Source organism: Zonotrichia leucophrys, chromosome 1A (genome assembly GCF_028769735.1).
Source record: "Zonotrichia leucophrys gambelii isolate GWCS_2022_RI chromosome 1A, RI_Zleu_2.0, whole genome shotgun sequence".
Lineage (NCBI taxonomy): Eukaryota > Metazoa > Chordata > Aves > Passeriformes > Passerellidae > Zonotrichia > Zonotrichia leucophrys.
Genome location: NC_088170.1, coordinates 66,124,452 through 66,147,397, shown reverse-complemented (window position 1 = coordinate 66,147,397; position 22,946 = coordinate 66,124,452). Strand labels below are relative to the sequence as shown.

At 41.1% G+C, this 22,946-nt stretch overlaps 1 protein-coding gene across 2 annotated transcripts in view; it reads right to left on the bottom strand.

Moving 5' to 3' along the window:
• UPF2 (UPF2 regulator of nonsense mediated mRNA decay) overlaps positions 1 to 18,119 on the bottom strand; it is a 53,552-nt gene extending 35,433 nt beyond the window's left edge. Inside the window, exons 1-8 of one of the 2 annotated variants that reach the window (XM_064703032.1) lie at positions 17,897 to 18,119; positions 12,865 to 13,244; positions 10,511 to 11,290; positions 6,623 to 6,783; positions 5,408 to 5,605; positions 4,015 to 4,164; positions 3,511 to 3,614; positions 3,111 to 3,196 (exon numbers count right to left, since the gene is read on the bottom strand). In XM_064703032.1, coding sequence (XP_064559102.1) covers positions 3,111 to 3,196; positions 3,511 to 3,614; positions 4,015 to 4,164; positions 5,408 to 5,605; positions 6,623 to 6,783; positions 10,511 to 11,290; positions 12,865 to 13,226 — 1,841 coding nt within the window. In that variant the 5' untranslated portion in view covers positions 13,227 to 13,244; positions 17,897 to 18,119. The remainder of the gene's footprint in view (positions 1 to 3,110; positions 3,197 to 3,510; positions 3,615 to 4,014; positions 4,165 to 5,407; positions 5,606 to 6,622; positions 6,784 to 10,510; positions 11,291 to 12,864; positions 13,245 to 17,896) is intronic. The other variant, XM_064703031.1, reaches the window with a different exon arrangement.
• Positions 18,120 to 22,946: the final 4,827 nt, after the last annotated feature.

The window sequence follows — 22,946 nt, the reverse complement described above, 5'->3', positions numbered from 1 at the left end:
ATTCAACAGAGCAGGGCAAAGATGCATTCTAACACTGATTTACAGTGAGTTGAGGAAGAAATGGCCTTTTTTGTCAAATTAAGGTTTCTGTCCTGAAGAATCCTGATTTGTCCCAATCTACCCAACCCCAGTGGCAGCAAGAAAGCTCCCTGGCAACACTACATAATGACTTTGATTTCAGTGTCTGTTTTACACATCAAACAAAAAACCAGTTTTACATTTTCCTGATGAAACTGTTGTGCCTGCACATTTCCCAAAAGTGATCTCAGGAGAAGAAAGAGAATTTATTCTGTCATTGAAACACCTCATTGTGGCTGCAAATAAAGCAGCTCAACTTAAACAGCATTAACTGATATGCTTGGAAACGAAATGCTTTTTGAAAACATCCTGCTCTATCTGCATCCTCAAGGACACTGCTCCTCTGAAGCTTTCACAAAAAACCTCCTCAAAAACAGCACAACAAGAACTCCTCTCCCACAGTATCCCTGAGAGATATTGCAAAAATTCTTGGACTACTAAAACAAGTATGGAACAACAATAATGGAAGGTAAAGCCATATCAGTATGGCTCAGTGAAGTGATACCCTGAGCAAAATCATCAGTAATGCACAGAACACAAAGCCTCAAAGCAGTGAGACACAGAATATACAGAATTTTCTACAGCAGAAAGGATTATGAATGTTGGTTTGAAGACACAGCAGAACTGCTCTTTTACCAACTGCAGCAATACAGTTTACTTAAATATTAGGGTAGGTTGCCCTTTCAAATTGTCTGCATCCATGGGCAGCTCAGCTGGTATTCACAATCCAGCTCTTGTGCTCAGAACAAACAGCTCAGCCAACATCCTGCTCCTTCAGCTGAGCAGCCCAGAGATGGGCTCACCAATGCAGGCACATAAACACAACTGAACTTAACATCTTGAAAGGACCAAGGTAGCTTGAGTATTTATTAGTCAAGTAGGTCCCAGAGCAGACAGCAGGAAAAGGAATTGAAAAAGAACCTGTTAATATTAGGAATAATACCTAAATAAAATATTAATATTTATACCTAAATATATACATAATAGCTAAATAAATAATTAATATTTATAATCAAAGAGCAGCAGTGGGAAGATCCCTGAGCCATTCACTTCAGTGTTAGCTCCAGCCACTGCAGACCAGAACCATCACAAACAGCAGCTCCTCAAGGCTATCCCACCTTCTATCCTGCTCTGTTGAGGTCTATGAGAAAAGTTAATATTTTAAAAATTATTATTACTTTTAATACAAATCTGCAGGGCAATGGAATTACCACTGGGAAGATGACAAATCAATGGCAATGAGGAAACTGTGGATGCTTCTAGGAGTTTATTAACTCTGCTCACAGCACAGCCTGATCACAGACACATTTTTTAACAGTGCAATATATCAGGAATTTAACTTTTGCTTTCATGCCACCTATGAAATCACACTGCTGAATTTACAAGCCTTATCCTGCTGTTCCTGTTTGAAAGGACCTCCTCTCACTGTGCACATCTCCCAGTTCCTCCAGATCACTGTCACACAGCACAATTTAGCAGATTATGCAAAGAGAATAAAGGATTTTCAAAGAGGTTGCAAGAGTTAATAATCAGTTTCAGCAATCTGGAACCTACAGCACCAGGAAACAATACAGGGCAGGGGCACAAACATTAATGTAATGTTTGTCACAGACCAGCCAAAAAGCCACTTCCATTTCACAAGTATGGAAAATTCTCTATTATGGCAGAGCTTAAGACAAAAGCCTAAGTGCCCTTGCTGATTTTCTTTACTGTAAATGTTCTAAGCTGTGAAAAAGAAATTCTGCTTACATTGTGTTTTGATGCATTTCATGATTATCAGCAAAATGTTCCTTCCTCTGCTACCTACATTTGGGCTGAAGAGCACCTTGTTGCATCTAACACAGAAGATAATCAGTTGCCTGCCCCTCTGTCATTAATTAATTAATGTGTTAGGCACAATCAGGCCTCTATCAAAATCTCCAAACACTGAGGTCAAACCTGTAAGTTTTAGAGGCAAGAACACACAAAAGAATGAAAGATCATGTGCACTGCTTCACCATGGAGTCAGGCTAATGCCTCAGTCAGCAAACAAACCATTGCTTTGCACACAGCAAGAGAACAGGGCTATTAGCACAGCAGATGCTTATTTCAGATGGGATGCAGAAATGGGCTGAGTTAGGGGTGAAAACACAGCACAAGCAGTGATTAAACTTAGGGAAAACAAAGCACCAAGGTCTGTTTGTTCAAAGCCAGTTGAGACAAAACAGATACTCAAGCTATGTTTTTCCCCCCAATGTTAAAAGGTAGTGGAATCAAAACTCTTAACAAGAATTCCAAGATGATCATGTTCACTTTATATTAAATTCAGCATCAAAACAGCTCATCATGAGAAACAGGGCAAGGTGAAGCAAGAAAAGCAACTTCTTCATGATTTCACCTATTTAAGGCTCAAGTTCACAGAGAACAGAGAAATATATTATTCCTCCAACGAATTCCATGTTTTTATTTGAATATTTGCAAACATTTTTTGAAGGAGGGCTCTTGCTGTAAGTGCAGGAAATCTGCTTCCACAGAGACAAGGAAAACAGCAAGAGCTTTACACAGGCAGATGTGCACAGACAAAAGAGGCTCAAAGTGCCTGGCCCAGAACTGGCAGAAGGCACAAGGCTGTTACAATGGCCATGTACTGAATTAACACATCACAGGAAATCCTCCTTCCAAACTATACTGTGCTCTAAGTGGCCACAGGCTCTAAAAGAAAGTGCAAGTTGTCCTGAATGAAATAAAACCTCCCTTTTTGGTATCAGGTAGGTTTTGCTGGTTTTTTTCACAATTTTCACAATAATGAAAAGAGTTCTGCTGTAAACACCAAGTATTAGAAAAAAAATTCCTTATTAAAAACTTGAATTTTTTACAATTTATCATGGTGTGGATCATTGAGTCTAAATACTTCTTTGGTGCTTCAGCATAAGCCACTCCAAAAGTGCAGATCAGGAATAAACAAATGGAATATAAATTGGTTTTAAAACATACATGCACATGCTAAATTAATTATTAATGGGTGGATCCAGCTTGGTCCCTTCTGTTCTTACCTCTGTCTAGGAACTATGAAAAGTGCTCGTACCAGTTTTCTTCTGTTGGCTTTTGTATTCATATTCATGCAAAAATCCATTGCTGCCTATAAAGAGCAGAGTTAATGCAATGCTTCACTTTAATGCAGTGGGTTTTCAAGAAAGTAACAGAAAATGGTGTTTAAACACAGCTTTTACAGAGTTATTCCTACTACACAAACTGCTGTAAAAATAACCATAAAGAAAAATCTTCAGTTTTGGCTAGGACTGGCATAGTCAGAAAACATGTCCACTGAGAGGAATACAGACTGATTAAAAATTAATTCAGCTACTGCCAGACTCCAAACCTGAAATCTTTATTTTCTATCTGATCTAGCACGATGGCTTTTAAAAGTGCAAAAAACTGAAACTATGACTGTACCTTGTCTATGAGGTCTCTGTTGACACAATTTGGAAGCTGCTGAAGAAAAGCATCCACTATGAGTTTTAAATGAGATCCAGTACTGGCTTCTTCATCTTCTTGCTCTAACAGAGGGAAATAAACAAGCAGCAGATATCTTTAAGCTCTGAAATATAATAATTTACCAACACATTCCCCAAAAGGTGCATTTATAATATTTAGTTAAGTATTCATTCCTCTGTGTAGTCACTCTTCAGACAACTGCCTTTACATTTGCTTACTTTTAAAAGCTGTGTGAAGGAATTGGGAACTTTCACTACATAAATATCTTTAAAATAATTTTCACTTTTATCTGAATGACTTGCTAGAAGAACATTTATCAGAATCCTGGCAGTTTCTAGCTGCTAGTTTCATAAACAAATAAATTGCCCTGAATGCACTCTACAAATCCACAAACAAAAACAACCAAGTTAAAAAAAAAAACAAATCACAAAGAAAAAAAATCTTAAAACCAATTCTTTTTACCTTGCTCATCAAGAAGCTTCTTTGTAAGATCTTCTGCCTCATCTCCACAGTCCAACTCCAGTGCATCATCATTAATATCCAGGTTCTCCAGCTCCAATTCCAGATCCTCATTCCCAGCTGCTTCCTTATTATCTTTGGCATCTTTTGAATCTATTTACAAGTTAAGTAGAAATACCAAATAAATTCTAATAAACTGTTAAATACACACAGTCATTATTAGAATACAGGAAGATTAATGCTGCTAAACCTACATCTCTACTGTCTTAATGCAAAATCTTTTACACAGATGAAGAAAAAAAAGGAAAAAGCAGAACAGGAGGAAGGTGTTGATGAAATAACATGCTGTATAAAAGGCCAAATAAAGATTATCAGTTTCCTTGAACACAATATCTGAATCTGAAAGATTCAGAAAAGAGTAGTTAATATTTTTCTTGGACCACAACACTGGTCCAACACTGAGCATTTTTCCAAGAGATTACAATCTACAGAATTTTACTGTTTTTCCAGGCCTCCTTCCAACTGCATTTGCAGACTCTGTTTCATTTAAAAACAATAAATTTCAAGGCAGATAACCTTATTAAAATTCTCAAATTTTTCAAAGCCATGTGTGACAACTTCTAACCAGTGCACACACCATATGGAAATACAGACTCACAGACAAGTAACATGTTCAGAATCACAGACAAAATTAGTCTGAAATGGACTTTGGTGACATCTCCAGTTCAACCTTTTGGTCAAAGTGGATGAACAATATTCACACCACATTTCTCAGGTATTCTTCCAGTTGTTTTGAAACAGACAGAGATTCCAGTCTCCCTGGGCAAGCTGCTCCAATATCTAAAGATCCTTACAGGGAAATGTCAGAATTCTCCAATCTTGCATCTTCTGTTACATTTTGAGCCAGGGATGGAGATTTTTTATCCCATTGCACCTGAAGCCTGCACATGCCTGGTTGTGAACTGAGAGCTGGGTCACAAGTGAGGAACCACCCAGGCCTCCCAATCCAGTGAAATTTTATCCTGACAATGTCACCTAGCATTAATAATTGAATAAGAAAATAATTGTGGGAAAAAAAAAAAAAAACCCAAAAACTAACATTGTAAAAAAGGGAAAATTCTTCCCATTTCTCACAGAAAAGTTGGTATTTACTCACACTGGTTATCCTTCAATTACCTGAAATTTACAATTCTAACAATATTAAAATCAATTTACTGTCTTCTTCCTTAATAACCAGATGTAATCCCTATCCTACCTTGTTTATTCCCTAAAAATTCATCCAAACTGGTGTACTCTCCTGATTACCACTAATTATTTCATTAGAGACTCATTACTTCCACCAAGTTTGTTTATCTGTTGGACAAGATATGTTGAATAAAATATCTAAGCATCTTACCTCTTGATTCATCTTTGCTGGAATCCTTGTTCTGGGAATATTTTTCATTATCTTTAAACAAAATTGCTGGTACAAAAGCCTTCAAGTCAATGAGATTCTCATAGAAGTTTCTAGCATCTTCATCTTCCCAGATACCCCCCTCCAGGTCATATTCTCCAGGCTTTCCTGGTGTGAAAATATCAATACCAGGTCCATGTTCTGCAAAAGTAGTGAAAACATGACAAAGTTATTTACACAAATTTACAATCTTTCATGGGGAGGCACCTTTAAGAGTCCCTTTAGGAAAGTGTTAAACTATTTATTACTACATCTGTTTTCACCTGAATATTTCAATGCATACTTTAAAGTGGTTTTAACAATTCAAGCTTAGTATTAGACATACCAAGAAATTATCTTAAAATCATAAATTTCATTTTGATTAAAAATACAGACAGAATCAGAGGAAGTCAAATCAAGAAAAACTAGCAGCTCATTATGTGGTATTAGAAAGTTGTATCAGACTTTAACAACATTAGCATTAAAAGTAATCACTTGGAGTATGATGAACTGTATGTACCCACTGAGTTTTAAGGATGAAGTTTAAAAAGAACAATTTAATATTAAAGGCATTAAAAAAACACAGCTTTTTAAAATTCAAGATAATTTAAAGCAAAAGATAGTCATGATTTCAACAACAGCTCAATGAATCTCCCAGTTTAGATTTCTTTTTTAAAGGCACTGAAAGCTGCACTCCTGCCCAGGCCAGACAGCCACACCCAGTGACTTATTTGGCTTATCAATATGTTCCTGCCCACAACTGACTTCAAATGTAGTTTTTAACAGTATCAGCTTTTAAAACTCTGACACAGTTTTTAAATACTAAAACCTGCATAATAGTAAAGGAAAGGATCAGGTTAAAAACATTTCTAATTTTCCATTTATTACTCTATCCCCAGAAACAAACCTAATGAGTTATTATTTAGGTTTCCATAACTACACAATATACAATAGTTATGGTTACATACAATATACAATAGTTATGGTTACATATTAAGCATAATTACTTTAATTTTAAAAAATAAATGTATTATTCATTAGCTGATATCCTTCAGGGGGAAAGGCTGAATGAAATGAAACCAGCAGGAAGCACACATTGCTAAGAGGGTTTGGTTCATTTTTCCACCACATCCAAGCTGAGTCCAGGGTTCTGCTGACCTGCTTTAGAATCTGGCTTACCCTCAGGGGTTGGCTTCTCCTGGGGGAGGTCAGGCATGTTCTCATCCAAAAGATCAGCCAGAGACTGAGAACTTGCCAGCAGCTTCTGATAGGACATGGCAAACTCCTCATACTGCTTGTGGCGATCCTCACTCAGCTCCCCCTTGGAGTGCAGAATGCGCCTGCAAAACCCAAAGTGCCAGTGAGAACCCCTTCCCTTCACACACACCTGAGCCATGCTGAGCCACCACAATTCCTGTCAGCAAAGCTACCCTGCCCTCTCTGAGGGACTGGAACAATTCCAGTTTAGACTGAAATAGCAAACATTTAAGTGACACTGTTATTTTTCCAAATCACACTGAATTTCCAACCTCAATCCTGCTGAGGACAGTAGAGTCACAGAAGCTCCAGCTTCCATGTCAAAGAGAAAGGCCCACTTACTCTTTGCCACAATTAGGCTGTAAAAGTTCTAAAAATACTTACATAGTAAAATAAAATATTAAATTTATCAATAAGCTAGATAAAAGTTGCTTTGCACCTGTAACAATCCATTTCTACACTGTTTAAATTATTACATGAACTATTATCACCAGGAGGGGCAAAAAATTTGCAAGCAGCCCACTGACTTTCCAACAAAACAAGTTATTTCAAGGCTATCAGCCCAAATTGTGAGCAGCTATATTTGTTTCTTCAGGTGATCTTTATTTTCTTTTACAAAACTTGTTTCAAATATTAATTTTGAACACTGAAGTCTGCTGTCAAAAGTAACTTGCACTTGAAGGAACCTGATCACTGCTCACAAGTGCTGGAACCACTGACCAAGCACCTGCACAGAGATGAAAGCATCAGAAATCTGAAAAAAGGTGCAAATGCCACAATTCCCAAAGCAGGTTGTATCATTACATTATCATCTGGAGGATTCCAATCTGTAGGATTTTACTATGCAATATCACAGTCTTGCCAAAGCATTTTGTGGCATAATTCTGAAATAGTTAAGGCAATGGAAGTTGAGGGATATCAGTCTTTTTGTTCCAGATTAATTGTCAAACAAAAGTCTTTTTGTGCACATTTACAGGGTGAGCAACAAAAGCTCAGAAGCAAAAGTGGACACAGGTGTCTGGCAAGAGAGCAAGAAGCATTAATGCTGGCAAAAGTTCTATTTCTCTGACAAAACACACTTATTTAACATGTATTGCCTGCTCCTGCAAAGTACAGCAAAGAAAAATTAACAAATTAAATAACCACTGAGTATTTGTGAAGTGCAGCAGTTCGGTCTGGATTCAGGAAACACATTGAGTGGCAATTCACAGCTTTTCCATGGAGACTGTTGTCCATTGCACACATCTTTTAAACCAGCAGCTTTTAAACACGAGCATTGAAGCTCTCTGCTATTATTAAAAACAAAACCAGCAAAGTGCTGTAACAATAGTACAAGACTTTCAGTTCTCAATTTCAGTTTCGATAAGACAAGAGTTAACAAATTCAAAGCACTTAAAGCAAATGAAAAACTAAAAAGCACAATTCACCTCTGAATACAATTACAGGTACAGCACACAGTACTTGTCTCACTTTATGTCTCCTCAAAGCACAAGGCAAGTCCAGCACATCTTAAAAACATCCTTAATTCAGACAAAAGAAGTTTCTTCCATAGCTAACACTTATTTTTGAAAATTCTCTTCAGAATATGGGAATCAAGGAGTTTCCACCAATGACACAGCCTGACAAGTTTTGCTGTGCCCTCAGCTGTGTAACCAAACAAGTCACAGCATAACTCAAAGTACTTTTCCTAACCATCCACTTGAGTCTGCTTTAATTTTACCTAAATGATTCCACAGATAACACAGCACTAAAGCACTGTTAATTTAGCATAGTAATTTTCAATTAATTCAACCAAACTGTACAAGCTAAATCATTTCACAGTCATTCTCCTGACAAAGATAAGTGCATGAGTTATTTACCTGACAAAATATCATAACCTTAACATGTGACACAGTTATTGCACAAAAGGGAACACTTCACTCCCTGTTCACTGCATTGATTGTGGAATAAAACTGTGAATAAAAACTACAGCAAAATGGATCAGATTTTCAATACACAGAGAATTGCTTTATCCAATAGGATTATTGGGGTTTTTTTAAATAAAACAAAACTAAACCAACCTAACCAAACAAAAACACTCCAAAAAAACTACATCCATAAAAAAAATCCAAAAGCAAGTGAGGAATCAAGTGCACAATGACTTTCCCCAAATCCACAGCTCAGGAAGATTTCTATAATACTCATACACTTCTGCCTTGGCAAATCTGTGTCTTGCCCTCCTCACACCCTGCACTTCCCTAGCAAGCAAATGGCAAAAAATCTGTTACAGATGTTGTAAACAAATAAAATCTGCTAGGAAAGATTTTGATGCCTTATTTAACAAAACTTATTCCACCTTATTAAGGAGTTCAAATTGACACCTCAAGCTTCAGAGAGAGAAATAAAGGAGTTCTCTTAGTGCAGTGATAAATGCCAGCTCTCCACACTCCTTCCCCAACACAAAGCCCTGCACCCAGGCTGGCAGGGAGGGATCATTCAATGACAAGGGGCTCAAAGAGATCCCTCTGCCCTTGTCTGACCCACTCAGAGCAGGCTCAGTGATGGGGGCAGACCAGGCTGCTCAGCCTCTGTCCACTCATTTTTACACAGTTCTACAAGTAAATATTAAAGTATATTTCTTTCTCCCAGATCATTTACATACTTTCTGCTTCTTGCTTTATTAATATATTTTATACCTCTCAGAAATTTTTTCATTCTATTTTCTATCATACAGACTTTGTAACACTCACTCATTGAAACACCAGCCAGAACCAACGTGCCCAGAACTAATGATAATTGTGAAAATATAAAGGTTTATATTCATTCACTTTGCAAAAATTACACCTTAGCCAGTAATGTACTTTGAATTAGTAAGGTACTTGTAGAAATAACAGTACCTCAAAAGTCAGTTTATGATCCTGTGAAATTCAACACTTGGCTGAGACCAGATAGGACTGCAGCACAAAACCCATCAGCACAAAGGATTCTTGCTTTGGAAACATAAAAATTTAATGCATTCCAAGCATACATTTGGTTCTGGATGGATGTCCAACCTTTTAGCTGAAATATGTGTCTATAAACAGTAACGTGTTCATTTCTATCTGACTGGAATGCTTCCAGAAGAAATTAACAATGACTGTTTTAAGAATAGCATTTGGGTTTAGGCTGGCTCCAATAATGAGAATTCAGGATGCTTTAAAGCAAACAGTTATTTAAAAATGTGAACACGGCAGAAATAAAATTATTCAGATCTCAAAGTCTGCATACTCATACCCTGCAATATTAGTACTACATATAAATATTTAGGAGGACTTTTATTAAATTGTCTATGCCCTCCAACACTTTAATACATTTATTTAATATATATTTGTCCACCTTAGAGTGTAACAGATACCTTCTTAACTTGAACTATTTTTTCCTTCATCCTAGTATACTAAAATAAGTAAACAAGCCAAAGCAATTGTGGCATATGCTTCGTTTGATACATGTGGGTGGAAAGGGAGAAATCAGCTTGTGCCAACTGGAAAAGGACAGTACCAGCTGGGAAAGCAGCATTGCTCTCATGCTGATAAGGAAACAGCACCAAACAGAGGAAAGAGAATTACAGCTAAAGGTCAACCTCCCTTTCCTTTCAAAGATATTCAAAGAGTCTGTTTTGTCTCTGCTTTTTAAGTATTCAGAACAAATTTAGAACTTTTTTTTAGAAACACTGCAGAACACACTTATCTTGTACACACTGCTAACTTTGTTCATAAATACTGCAACAAATCTAGGCATTTCATAAATAAACTAATTTTTATTCATAAGTAAAAAGCAACATTCAATTGTCACCTGTTTTGTCTTTCAATATTTTGTAGCTCCCTGTGGTCCCTTTTCAGGTGTTTGGTCAAAGATGTAAAGTATTCCTTCAACAAATTCTGGAAGGGCTGTTGTTTCTCTGGGCTAATTATCTCACTAGGAGGAAAGCTCAAGTTAAACTTCTCTGCAACAGTTTTTACCTTCCTTGGAACCAAACCAGCAATGTCATCTCCACAGTGCCGACAGAAGCTGATAACCACAGAAACATGAGTGTGGGATTCTCTGTCAGCGTTAATAATATTTTTAAGCTGCTCATAGATTAAAGACAAACCTTCCTTGTCAGTGAAAATCCCAACTATTGTCAACTCTGCAATGAAACGCAAATCAGTTCTTAACTTGGTAATGTTGGGAGTCTTCTCTTCTTTCCTTGCTTCAAAATGTTTTTTCCAAGCCTGAAGTAAGGAAGGAGCAAAATCAGCGTATCGCTGGTGAAAGAGGGAACACAAGTGCACAGCGCAGTTCACGTCTGATATTTTCAGTTTGGCCTCCACAATAGAAGCTACAGCTTCTGCAATGTATTTGCTTAAATTCAGGCTATTAAAGTCATGGGACAAGGAGTCCCTTTGTTGCTCTGTAATGGTTTTTAGCTTCTTAACAAAAGCTGTGTTCTTCTTCAGACTGGAGTCCAGCCTGCTGAAGAAGTTTTCCTCGGGACGACTCTCGGGCGCGTTCTGGTTTTTGCTGCGGAGCTCTTTTCTGGCCTGATGGCGCTCCCAGGCCTCCTGATGGAGCTGATGGGCTTCCTCCTTCTCCCTGGGCAACACAAAAATTACTTTTGTTATGGAGCTTTCATCTCAGAGTATCAGTACAAAGGAAAAAAGGTCACAGGTGGAAAACTTCAGGAGTTCTAACAGAATTTCACCTTACTCTCTTCTGTAATATCTACTAAGCGAATCCTAGAAAGCTAAAGCATCTGCTGCAGAAACTCTGTTTAATTTTTGTGTTGCAAGGGCAAGTACTACTGGTTACAAACCAAAATTTCTCAAATATTTCTATGCAGAACATATTAATCCCAACAGACTTGGAAAATATAAACATGAAACTTCATTTACTACTGATGAAGTTCCCACAGAAGAGGAAACAGCCTTTATTACATTTACATTTAAGGAAAATGGCTGTATTACACATTTAAGGAAAATCTTTTATTGCCAGACTGCTGAAATTACACAGAAAACTTGGAATAGGTGAAATATATCTGTCCCAGCTAGAATTTGGCCATGACATTGCCTCAATCTTAAAAGGGAAATGTTTCAGACCTAAAAAGATGCCACCTTCAACAGTGTACTATGGCTGGATAACATAATAAGAAACATGGTCTTGGCAATATCACATATTAAACTGCCAGGCTACATTCTGAGTTTGCCATCCAGGTGTCTGTGACTGATTAAAAGTCATTTCTCACATCAGATTTGCTCCTGTTATGTATGATCTGTAGACCTGCAAAGTCTGCATTCCCAACTTTTGGACAATAACACTTAATGTTAAATGCATCTCTGCTTCTTTATTGTCCTGGTTTGGGCTAGGACAGAATTAATTTTCTTCAGAGTATCCTGTATGGGGCTGTGCTTTGGATTTGTGCTGGAATCAGTGCTGATAACACTGGGGTGTTTTCACTGCTGCTGGGATGGGCTTACACGTGGCCAAGGCCTTTTCTGCTCCACACCCCACCCCACCCCACCAAGGGGGAGTATGGGGGTGCACAAGGAGCTGGGAGGGGACACAGCCAGGAGAGCTGACCCCAAGTGACCCAAGGGATATCCCAGTCCATATGTGACACTATGGACAATACATAAATGTGGGGGAGGAAGGAAGGAGAGGGATGAGAGGAGTGATGTATTTGTCTTCTGTTAACATTTGACAGAGCCCTGCTGTCCTGGGGATTGCTCGGGAAGTGGGGAATGAATCCCTTGATCTGGTTTGCTTGCCTGCACAGCTTCTGCTTTACCCATTGAACTGTCTTTATGTCAACCCACAAGATTTCTCACTTTTCTGATTCTCTTCCCCAGCCTGTTGAGGGGAGGGAGTGGCTGATGCCAGCTGGGGTTAAATCACAACATTTACTCAAGCACAATTGTGCTCTCCATGGTCATCACATGCAGAACACTATCAAACCCCCAAAATAGAGACCAAAGTAACAGAGGTTACAAGTGAACACTCAAAACCTCTTAGAAGTCATAAAGCACAATCAGACAGTCATGTAAAATTTATAACAATACATGCAACTTATTAAAAGTAACTCCAACACTTCATCTTTTCTAACTCTGACCACAATCTTGATAACAGAACTCCAGCATTTGGCCCAATTAAACCTTTCAAAGATAACTTACTTCAGTTGAGCAGCTTCCTCTTCTTGTTTCTTTTTTTCTTCCTCCTCTTGTTTCTTTTTCTCCTCTTCTTCAAGTTTCTTTTTTTCTTCTTCTTCTTTCTTCTTTTGCTCCTCTTCTGCCTTTACTTTATCCTCTTCCTTTTTCTTCCTCTCCTTGTCTTCCTTCTTTCTTTTATCCTCTTCCATTTTTTTCTTTTTATCTTCAGGAACCTTTAAAGTCTCTCTCTTCATACCAACCTTCACATCTTCCTTTGGCTTCTCCCTGGTGCTCACTGGTCGCCTTTCACTAAATTCTTTTTCTTTATTATTTAACTGAGATTCTTTTTCTTCCATATTTGCTGGCTTTTTGCGCTCAGCTGGCATTGTGTTACCCAGGCAAACCTGCAGAAGCACAGGACAACAAGTACTTTTAAATTGCTGTTGATATTTTAGTCATTTTTCACAGCCCACCCATATTCACTTAACTCACAAATGTGTGACTCATCAAAATAAAGGTTTTCTTGAACTAAGGAATGGACCTGACAAGTAAAAACAAATCATTTTGTAAGCATGTTGTTCTGCAAAGTTGTCTTCAGCACGAACTGTGAAATAAAAGCATCCTGAAGTTTCTACAACCCAAGAAATTTAAGATCTTGAACACAAACAAGTCCATCTGAAAGAAAAATAATTCAAGACTGATGAAAACAAAGTACCCCAAACTTAAAAATAAGTACACACTTGAAACATCAGCATGCATCTGCACCTCACTGACCTTCCTACACATCTCCCAAGAATCCTCCCCCTTCCACTAGCACTACTTAGGATCACAGGATAATGCAGGTTAGATGGGACCTTAAGTAATTCATCCTGCTGCTCAAAGCAGGGTCAGTAATGAGATCAGACAAGACTGTGCCAGTCCTGAAAAGTGTCAAGGGAAGAAACTGCACAACCCCTCTGGCCAACCTGCCCCAGTGCTGGATTATCCCCACTGTGAAAAGGCACCAGCCTGCTGCCTTGCTCCTCACCCCTCCCAGATGTGCCCAGCCTCTCCAGCACTCAGCACAGCACAGCTGAAGAGCACAGTGCTGACTCAGCTGGATGCAAAACCTCCCTGCCAGCAGAGCAAACGGAAATAACATCACAAAGGCTGTGATTATCAAGACTTAGCAAAGGCTACAGTTTCTCTCTCCTTCTACTCAACCAACATTTCTGTAGGAGCTTTGGCCTCTTTGGGATTTCCAGCCCTCCAAGCTTTGGTTTCATTTGGATAAGGACACAAAAGGTGACATATATTGAACACAAAAGGTAAAATCACAGGGCAGTTTTGATTAGGAGGAAACTGTGATGAGCACCTAGGTTAGGCCCCAGCTCCAAGCAGATCCAAGCAAATCAGAGGCTTGGCAAAGGCTTTAGTGTCCCCAGGAATAGAGAAGCAATGGTCCCCTCTGGGCTCACAGAGAAAAAGCTTTTCCTGACACCAGCCTAGAAATTGCCATGCCCCATATTGTGTTTGTTTCTTTTCATCCTATCCCTGCACAGCCTGGGGGAGAAGCCAGCTTCATCTTCACCAGGCTCTCCCATCAGGTTGTTTTAAGACAGTAATAAGATTTCCCCCACTTTTCTTACAGATCAAGAACCCAGTTCTCTGTGTTTCTCTTCAGATATGTTCTCCAGCCTCCCTGTGTTCTTGGTGATCTAACAGACTTATTTCAGTGTGGCAATGCCAAAGTTGGGAACAGAGAACCCACACCTGGATGTGGTAACTCCTGAGCAGAGGGGGAGACTCCCACTCAGCCTTAGGGTTCAGTGCTGGTACCCCAGCCTGGAATGCAAGGGCATTCTGCTGGCTCCTGGCAGGGGCAGGTGGGCCAGGCAGCACCACAAGAGGCATTTACAACCACCTAGCCTTTACTTCAGGCTAAATTGTTTCTTAACACCAAAATTAATTTTCCCATACTTACATGCTCCAAGTTAAATGCATGCATAGGTGGGACTGACAGGACACCACTGCATGTGATGCCTTTTGAAGAGCCATCACTTTGTTTTTATCAGTAACACCAGTTTGATTCCCAATGGCCACCCCTACTTCTGCCTTTCTAACATTTTACTCTGGATTATGAAAACATTTAGATTCACCAATTCCCTGCATCTACTCAGAATGGATAATGAGACACCTACATTCCAATCTAATGTAGAGTGCTTCTGGTATTAATTTTAACTATTTTGAAATAAGTTTATAAATAAATAAATAAATTTATAAATAAATCTTCACAATAAAGATGTTTCTTAATAAGCATTGCACATTCCTTCTGCCATCTCCCAAACAATAAAATGACATATTTATATACTGTCTGTGCCTCCCAGATGAAAGTGTATTACAATATTTAAGGTGCTCATCCAGGGTTTCTGAAGAAAAATGGTGTGCAAAAATTGACAGTATCAGTGTTCACACCTGGGCAGTGACAACTTAGCAGTGGGGAGCCTGTTCATGACTTGGCCTCAGGCAGCAACTGGCAATGGCACCAACAGGGAAATGTCTCTGACAGGGACTTATGGAAGTCAAATCTGCATTGCTTAAACAAGCACACTTGGCTCCCTAATGCATGGCTACAACTATGAAATTTCAGAACTATTTGAATTCCAAAACCACTGATCTTAAAACAGTATTATTATGAAATCAGTACTTAACCAAAGAGGGAAGGGGTTGCCTGTGTTTAAAGAAACGCTGGAACAGCGTGTCACAATTCCAGTACTCTGAACAAAACATCCAGCTACATGAAAACTTTTAACAGCAGGGTCATTTACCAACAGGGTCATTCATCCTCTTACTAAATTTAGGAACTCAGAATTCTGCTTTAAAGACGTATCTGATGCTTCCTTGTATAAAGGCAAACCTAAGAAGATGAGATAAAAAGAAAAGGGAAGGAGCATAATTGGGCACATTATGGTTTTGACCACAAGGCAGCATTGTCCACTTTTTCCCAGTGAACAATAGAGTCCAAAAAACCCCCAAAAATCTCGTTTTACAGAAAGATTCTGTTCTGTTCCCAGAACAGGTACGCTGCAACACTTCTCACTGCCTACTACGTGTGCAGCTCCTTATCTCGCAAACCTTTCCGACGGCTGTGCCAGCTCGGTGGCGCCGGCACCGAACGGCCGAGGGCAGCAGGAGGCGGCGCTGCCGCTGCTCCAGCAACAGCGGCGGCTCCAGCGCAGCTCCGGCCCGCACACGGCTCCCTGACAGCGGCACAGCTACAGGAAACCTTCCCGAAAGCTGTGGGACGCAGGGAAAAACGGGGACAGCTGGCTCACCTGGGCCTCATCTCCATAGGAAACGAGGCTGAAGATGGGATGGAAACATTGATTCTGTTTAATATCTCACATTTACATTAATGCGCTGATGGAAAGGCCTGATAATGACATGAACTCCATAAGCCAACAGACAGGACAAACCAGCACTCACACCAGAAACTGGGAAGGACAGAGAAAACAGAGACCAGACAAACATCCCCGTGCCTTTGGACTCTTGGCAGCCCATTTCTGTAGTGACACTTACAAGCTTTAACAATCCTTCTCAGTTTCAGCACCTACAGACAACAAGTTTCTAGAGGGAACCATTTTTCGTAATTTTTCAATATTTGACATACACTGACTCATTTGCAGTTAAGTCAATTTCTATTGTACTTAAGTTTCTACCTTTTCTAACAATAATCTTGGAATTTGAAAGAATGGGACTAGGTTTGTGATACTCTGAGCTCAGAGACTTAAGAAACAGATTTGAAATACAGAAGTAACATTTAGGAAAAACTATCTATGTTATTTACTCTTGAAGAAAGCAGAGTGTAATAAAAGGTATTCAGTATCATTAATCTACTCACAATTCAGAGTAAAAGAATAAACAGCAACACCTTGGCCCTCAAAGCAATATTCTCAAGTCAATAAAAACAGTCTACTCTCCAACCCTGAAGTAATATGATCCAGAATCCCTATCCTTGCAACCACAAGTATGAGAGAAGGAAATACAGCTCTATTAAACTTAACACAATGCAATTTCTCACTAGAAATTAAATGGATTACATAAATAGTCCTTTCTGCAACTACTCCATTACAAAAGAGATATGGGAGATAATAACTGTAGGCAAGATGTCCCACCTCTGACTGGCTGAAAAATCTCAAAGAGCAACAAACTCCTCCATCACTAGTTACCACACCACTAGAAGGTTGTACGTTTCAAACACTGAAATCCAATTAAAGTTCTCTTAATGCAAGGGAAGGTGCATAAAAAAATTCCCATGTCAGTGAGGAGAAAATAAACTTACAGATTTTGGAAAATGAGACACAGCCCACAGAACAAAAAACGTTGTGCAGAGAGAGAGGAGTCCCCCACAGAGCGTCAGGGAAGGTTCACAGAATCACAGAATATCCTGACTTGGGAAGAACCCACAAGGATCATCCAAGTCCAACTCCTGGTCCTGCACAGGACATCCCCAAGAGTCACACCATGTACTGAGCACATTGTCCAAACGCTTCTGGAGTTCTGTCAGGCTCGGTGCTGTGACCACTGCCCAGGGGAGCCTGTTCCAGCACCCAGCCACCCTCTGGCTGAAGAACCTTTCCCTCATATCCCACCTAAACCTCCCCTGACAAAACTTCAGGCCACTGACACATCTGGCCGAACAGCCGGGCACTTTTACTTTCGCTTCTGTACCTCTCGGGGACAATGTTTTGCTGCCAAACTTGCAGGAAGGCGCTTGCCACCGAGAGACAGAGGCCTAGAGACAAGGCACTAAGTACAAAAAGACTCCTTGGCTACCACCCCAGTCCCCGCCCGCAGCTCTCCCGCAGCCCGGGCCCGTTCCCGGATGGCACCAGCGGCTTCCGCTTCCCTCCCGGCCTCCCTCTCCCAGGCACCGCCACCCGAGCCCCACGGCCCCTCCGCCTCCGGAACCCCCTCCCCGTGCCTCCGCCAGGCCCCTGTGCCCTCCTCCCGCCGTCCCCGAGACCCCTTCCACACGCCCCGGCACCCCCTCCCGTACCCGGACTGCCCGCGGTACCTGTGCCCGGTGCCGACATGGGCCCGCCCGGCGCCGCCGCCGCCGCCTCCTCCTTCTCCTCCGCCCCTCCGAGGCCCCCGAGCGCTTCTCCCCTCACGGCGACCGGGCCGCCGCCGCGCTGCCTGACCCACGGCGCTGCCCCGACCGAGCCCTCCGCGCCCGCCTCGCCACGCCCGGGCGCCAGGGGAGGAGCGGCGCCGCTTCAGGGCGGCGGAGCCGCGGCTGCGGGCGGCGCGGAGCGGCGCTCCCCGAGGGGCGGGGGTTAGGCAGCGCGGAGGGCAGCCCCGCGCGGGGTCCTGCCGGCGGACGGGTTACCGGGAGTGCGGAGGCGGAAGGGGAAGAGGAACGGGAATGGGAACGGGAAGGGAAGAGGAAAAGGGTTCGGCCCCGCGTCCCTCACAGCGGCGGGGAAGGGGGAAATGGCCTCTGAATGTCGTTTCCTTGGTGGCCTCAGCGCGCGGCTCGGCTTGTGGGGCCGCGTGACGTCACGGCGGTGACGTGTCTGTGCCGTCATGTGGCGGGTGGGGCCCTCCGGTGTCACCGTGATAAAACATTGGGGTGACAGTGTTCGAACAGCACATTGTGCCTCAGGGTGGCTTCACGGGCGTCCATTACCGTGCCCAGCTCTGGGCTCCTCAGCACAAGGGAGACAAGGAGCCGCTGCAGAGGGTCCGGCGGAGCCTCAGGGATGAGGCGGCTCTGGAGCATCTCCTGTGAGGAGAAACTGCGGGAGCTGGGCCTGATCAGTCTGGAGAACACTGAGAGGGCATTTCATGGATTCAATAAATGGCTCCAGGGCAGGCGCCAAGAGCCTGGTGCCTGACTCATCTCAGTGGTGCTAAGTGACAGAACAACACTTGTAGCCATGATATTTTCTGAAAAATCCTTTCCTTAGGATTTTTTTTTTCTCCTGAGAAGCTGAGTTGCCTCAGGAACAAAATGTAAATAATGATTATCTGCTGCTATGGAATGCAACAGGTGCATCTGGGATTGGTCTCATGGTTGTTTCTAATTAATGGCCAATCACAGTCAGCTGGCTCAGACTCTGTCTGAGACAGAAGCCTTTGTTATCATTCCTATTCTATTCTTAGCTAGCCTTCTGATGAAATCTTTTTTCTATTCTTTTAGTATAGTTTTAATATAACATATATAATAAAATAATAAATCAAGCCTTCTGAAACATGGAGCCAACATTCTCATCTCTTCCCTCATCCTGGGACCCTTGTGAACACCACCACAAATACTCATAAAATACAACATAAGAGATTTCACCTCCAATGAGGAAGAACTTTATCTTGAGGGTGACAATGGGACAGGCTGCTCTCAGAGGTTCCATCTGGAGACATTCTCAACCGACCTGGATGTGACCCTGCCTTGGCAGGAGGATTGGACTGGATGATCTCCAGAGGTCCCTTCCAAACCCACCCATGTCACAGACAAATTTTATGAAAAATCCTTTCCTTAGGATTTTTTCTCTTGAGAAGCTGAGAGGCCTCAGGAACAAAATGTAAACATTGATTATCTGCTGCTGTGGAATGCAACAGGTGCATCTGGGATTGGCCTCATGTGGTTGTTTCTAATTAATGGCCAATCATAGTCAGCTGTTTCAGACTATCTGGAGAGTCACGAGCTTTTGTTATTATCCCATTCCTGCCTTTCCTTTCAAGCCTTCTGATGAATCGTTTCTCTTTTCTTTTAGTATAGTTTTAGTATAATACATATATATAATAAAATAATAAACTAGCCTTGTGAAACATGGAGTCAACATTCTCATTTCTTCCCTGGTCCTGGGACCCCTGTGAACACCACCACATGCCCATTCTGTGATTCTGTCATTGGGTGTCTTTTCTAGTCTGAATTTGGTCTCTCTGCCCTCTAGTCCAGTCACTGTCCCCACCTGGACATGAGGATATTTCACAGTGGTGAATTTAGTGCAATCCCAGATTTGTTGGAAAGGCTCTCTGCCTGCAGTTCTGGGCACAGCATCACCTCTTGGGCAACTCTAAAGCTGCCTAAGATGGAAAAAGCTGGCACAGCCCAGAGCTGCAGAGTGGGAATCTGGTGTTTATTTTACATTTTGAATCCAGGTTCTGACAAAAGCTTTTAGGTTGGGAAAGCCTTTGCACCCCTCTGGGCTTAGATCAAGCAATACTGGACTTTGACAGCAGGCACAGGCCTGGGTGTACATAGTGAGATTATTCAACTCTTAAAGTTGCTTTTTACTCAGAGGCAAGAGTCAGCCCCAACAGAAGACACTGTTTACTGGTGCAGAGCTTTAGGTGTGTTCTGCCAGCTGGTACAGGACTAGACAGGCTGGGGTTTTTTTTCCAAGGAAGAGCTCTCCTCCCTGCTGTTTAACTTCACTGCTCATTTTGCAGACATATCTAAAAATCTCTTTCTGGACAAGCTTGAAAGGATGGAGTCGTGCTTGTTACTGGCACAGATCATGCACATGTCCCTGCTCACAAAGATCTCAGCTGCTTGCCAAAATATCTTAAACTACCAAGTTGATCCAACTGAATCAATGGAGTGGAGAAGATCCATGGCAGAACAGTAAAAAGGGGACAGAAAATCCATGTTAGTGTTGGTATTTTATTTCCCAAATGCATCAATCCTTTGGCCTGTCAGTGAGTGCCTTTGGATTCCTCTTTTTAGGGGGAATTGGGTTTACTTGGTTTATCAGTGACACTGGCATCACATCAAGAGATGTTGGCTTATTTTCTTCTGAAGCACAATGCTGCTGCCCTTTCCAGCATGCATAAAAAGCACAATCACTACAGTTTTAAAAGGAAAGCAAAATCTCCTTTTGTGTTTATACCACACTCCCACATCCACAATTATGCTGGAGCTCTCTCTTGTAAAGGCCATGCAAGCAAACTGCAGAAAACTTTTCCTTCTAAAGTACCTGTTTCATTTGTGCATATACTGATCAAGCTTTCATACTGATTTACCAAAACCAAAACCAGGTAGATGTTTCCTGAATCTTAAACATAATGCATGTCTTTTTTTTTTTTTTTTAATTCCTGAAGGTAATTTTCTCAAAGTTTTTTATATGTTTCCTCAATTACTGGCACCAAACATGCACACAGTATTTAAATTGTGCCAAATACTGGCCTAATGTAGAATCTGTAGGTGTCCTCTATATTTCCTTGCAGCCAAATCCAGCAATTATCTTCTTTTCTGAGTGAGTGGATATTCACAGATTTTTTTTAGACCTACCTGCTTTTTTCTCATGACTTTTGGAGATTATTTATAGCCACTGTTTTCTTGAAAGGAGCTACACTTTAGTGTGCATTCTTTTTGAATATATGCAAGCTTTCACCTCATCCTGTTAAAATAAATCATTTTTGTTTATCTCCATCTTCATCCTGTTAAAATAAATCATGTTTGCTTATCTCCAGCTTGACTCTGAGATTCAAGGTAACCTCTCCTCACCACTTACCTCCAGCTGACAAACTTCATCAGCACTCAAGGTGTGGGCAGCTTTTTTGCGTTGATCTAACTACTGAAGTGGCAAGGGAGATAATTCCTTTAGAAATTTTCTCAGTGCTGCTGACTTTCTATGCTGCCAGGTAATAAGAAACTTACTGTTTAGTTTGTACAGGCTTGGTTTTGGGCATTTCTAGTATTTTTAGTGAGAGCATCATGTAGTAGTGAATGAACCTCACAGGAGCCTTCTCTAGGACGGGCTTTGTGCCAGGAGAGCCAGGCTGGGAGAGTCACTTTGCCCACACCCTCAGCAGTGATGTTTCTGCTGGCACAGGTATCACCTTCTCACATTTAGACATGAATCAAAGTCAACAAAACCTTTCCCTGACCTAGATAAAGCTACAGCAATGCTTTTGTCACGTGTAATCATGTCCTACACAAGATGATTATGTTGGCAAATCTGTAAAGTACTTTCAATCTTTATGAACTGGATTTTGATTCACATAAAAACCCTAACAAGTCGACTTGATGAGATATATATTTCATAAACACCTGCTTAGACTTTATTAAACTTCTATTAACTGAACTTATATATACAAATATTCACTTAGTTCTTTGAGATCCACATTGTGTGTCTAAAACACCTCATTGGAGAAACTGGAAAATTTTTAATGTTCAAACCTGTTCCTATCAGTGCTAATTGGGAAATATTCAACTAACTGCCTATATGATTCAAAGCAAAACCACAGTGGTATTTGCTGTTTGACTGCTATTTGTTTAAGAACTGTGGAAAAGTATTTCATCATCCTTCAATCTGCCTGCAACATTTGTCTTTTTCCCCAAGCACTGAATGGAAATGTTTAACTACATCAATGTTTTCTCCCTCTCCACTGTCAGCTTCAAAAAAATCACATCATCTTGCAGCATGATTTTTAAGGTTCCTTCCTTCTAATTGAAAAAAATATGAATATTCACAGCCACATTTCTACTACATTTCACTGCATGGACCATGTGTCCACTGTCCTTCTGTCACTGTATCCTTTTGCCCTCCTTGCAGCATTAAAGATCATTTATTTTATATTTTTCTCCCACACTGGGTTTTATAAATATGCATAAACCCAACCATGCAGGCCTCAAGGAACACAAGTGGCCCCTCTGCAAGAACTGTGAATATCATAAAATCCCAGACCAACTGGAACTGATTCAGTTCTGAAATCCAGTTCCACCTGTTCCAAAGGCAAACACCATGGTTTGATCTGGACAAAAAATGCTCTTTGATTTCCTCACTGTGAAAGCTACAGGAGCACAACCAATCCTATGGACAGGGAATTGCCAATACCTCAGACCTGCATTCACACAAAGTTTACAGAATCACAGACAAGCTGAGATTGGAAGGGCCATTTAAACATCATCTGGCGCAACCCCCTGCCACAGGCAGGGACACCTTCCACTATTCCAGGTTGATCAGAGCTCCATCCAACCTGTCCTTGGACACATCCACAGGTGGGACATCCACAGCTTCCCTGCACAACCTGTTTTGGTACCTTACCATGCTCACAGCAAAGAGAATCCTCCTAAAACCTAATCTAAACCTACACTCCCTTGGTTTGGAGCCATTCCT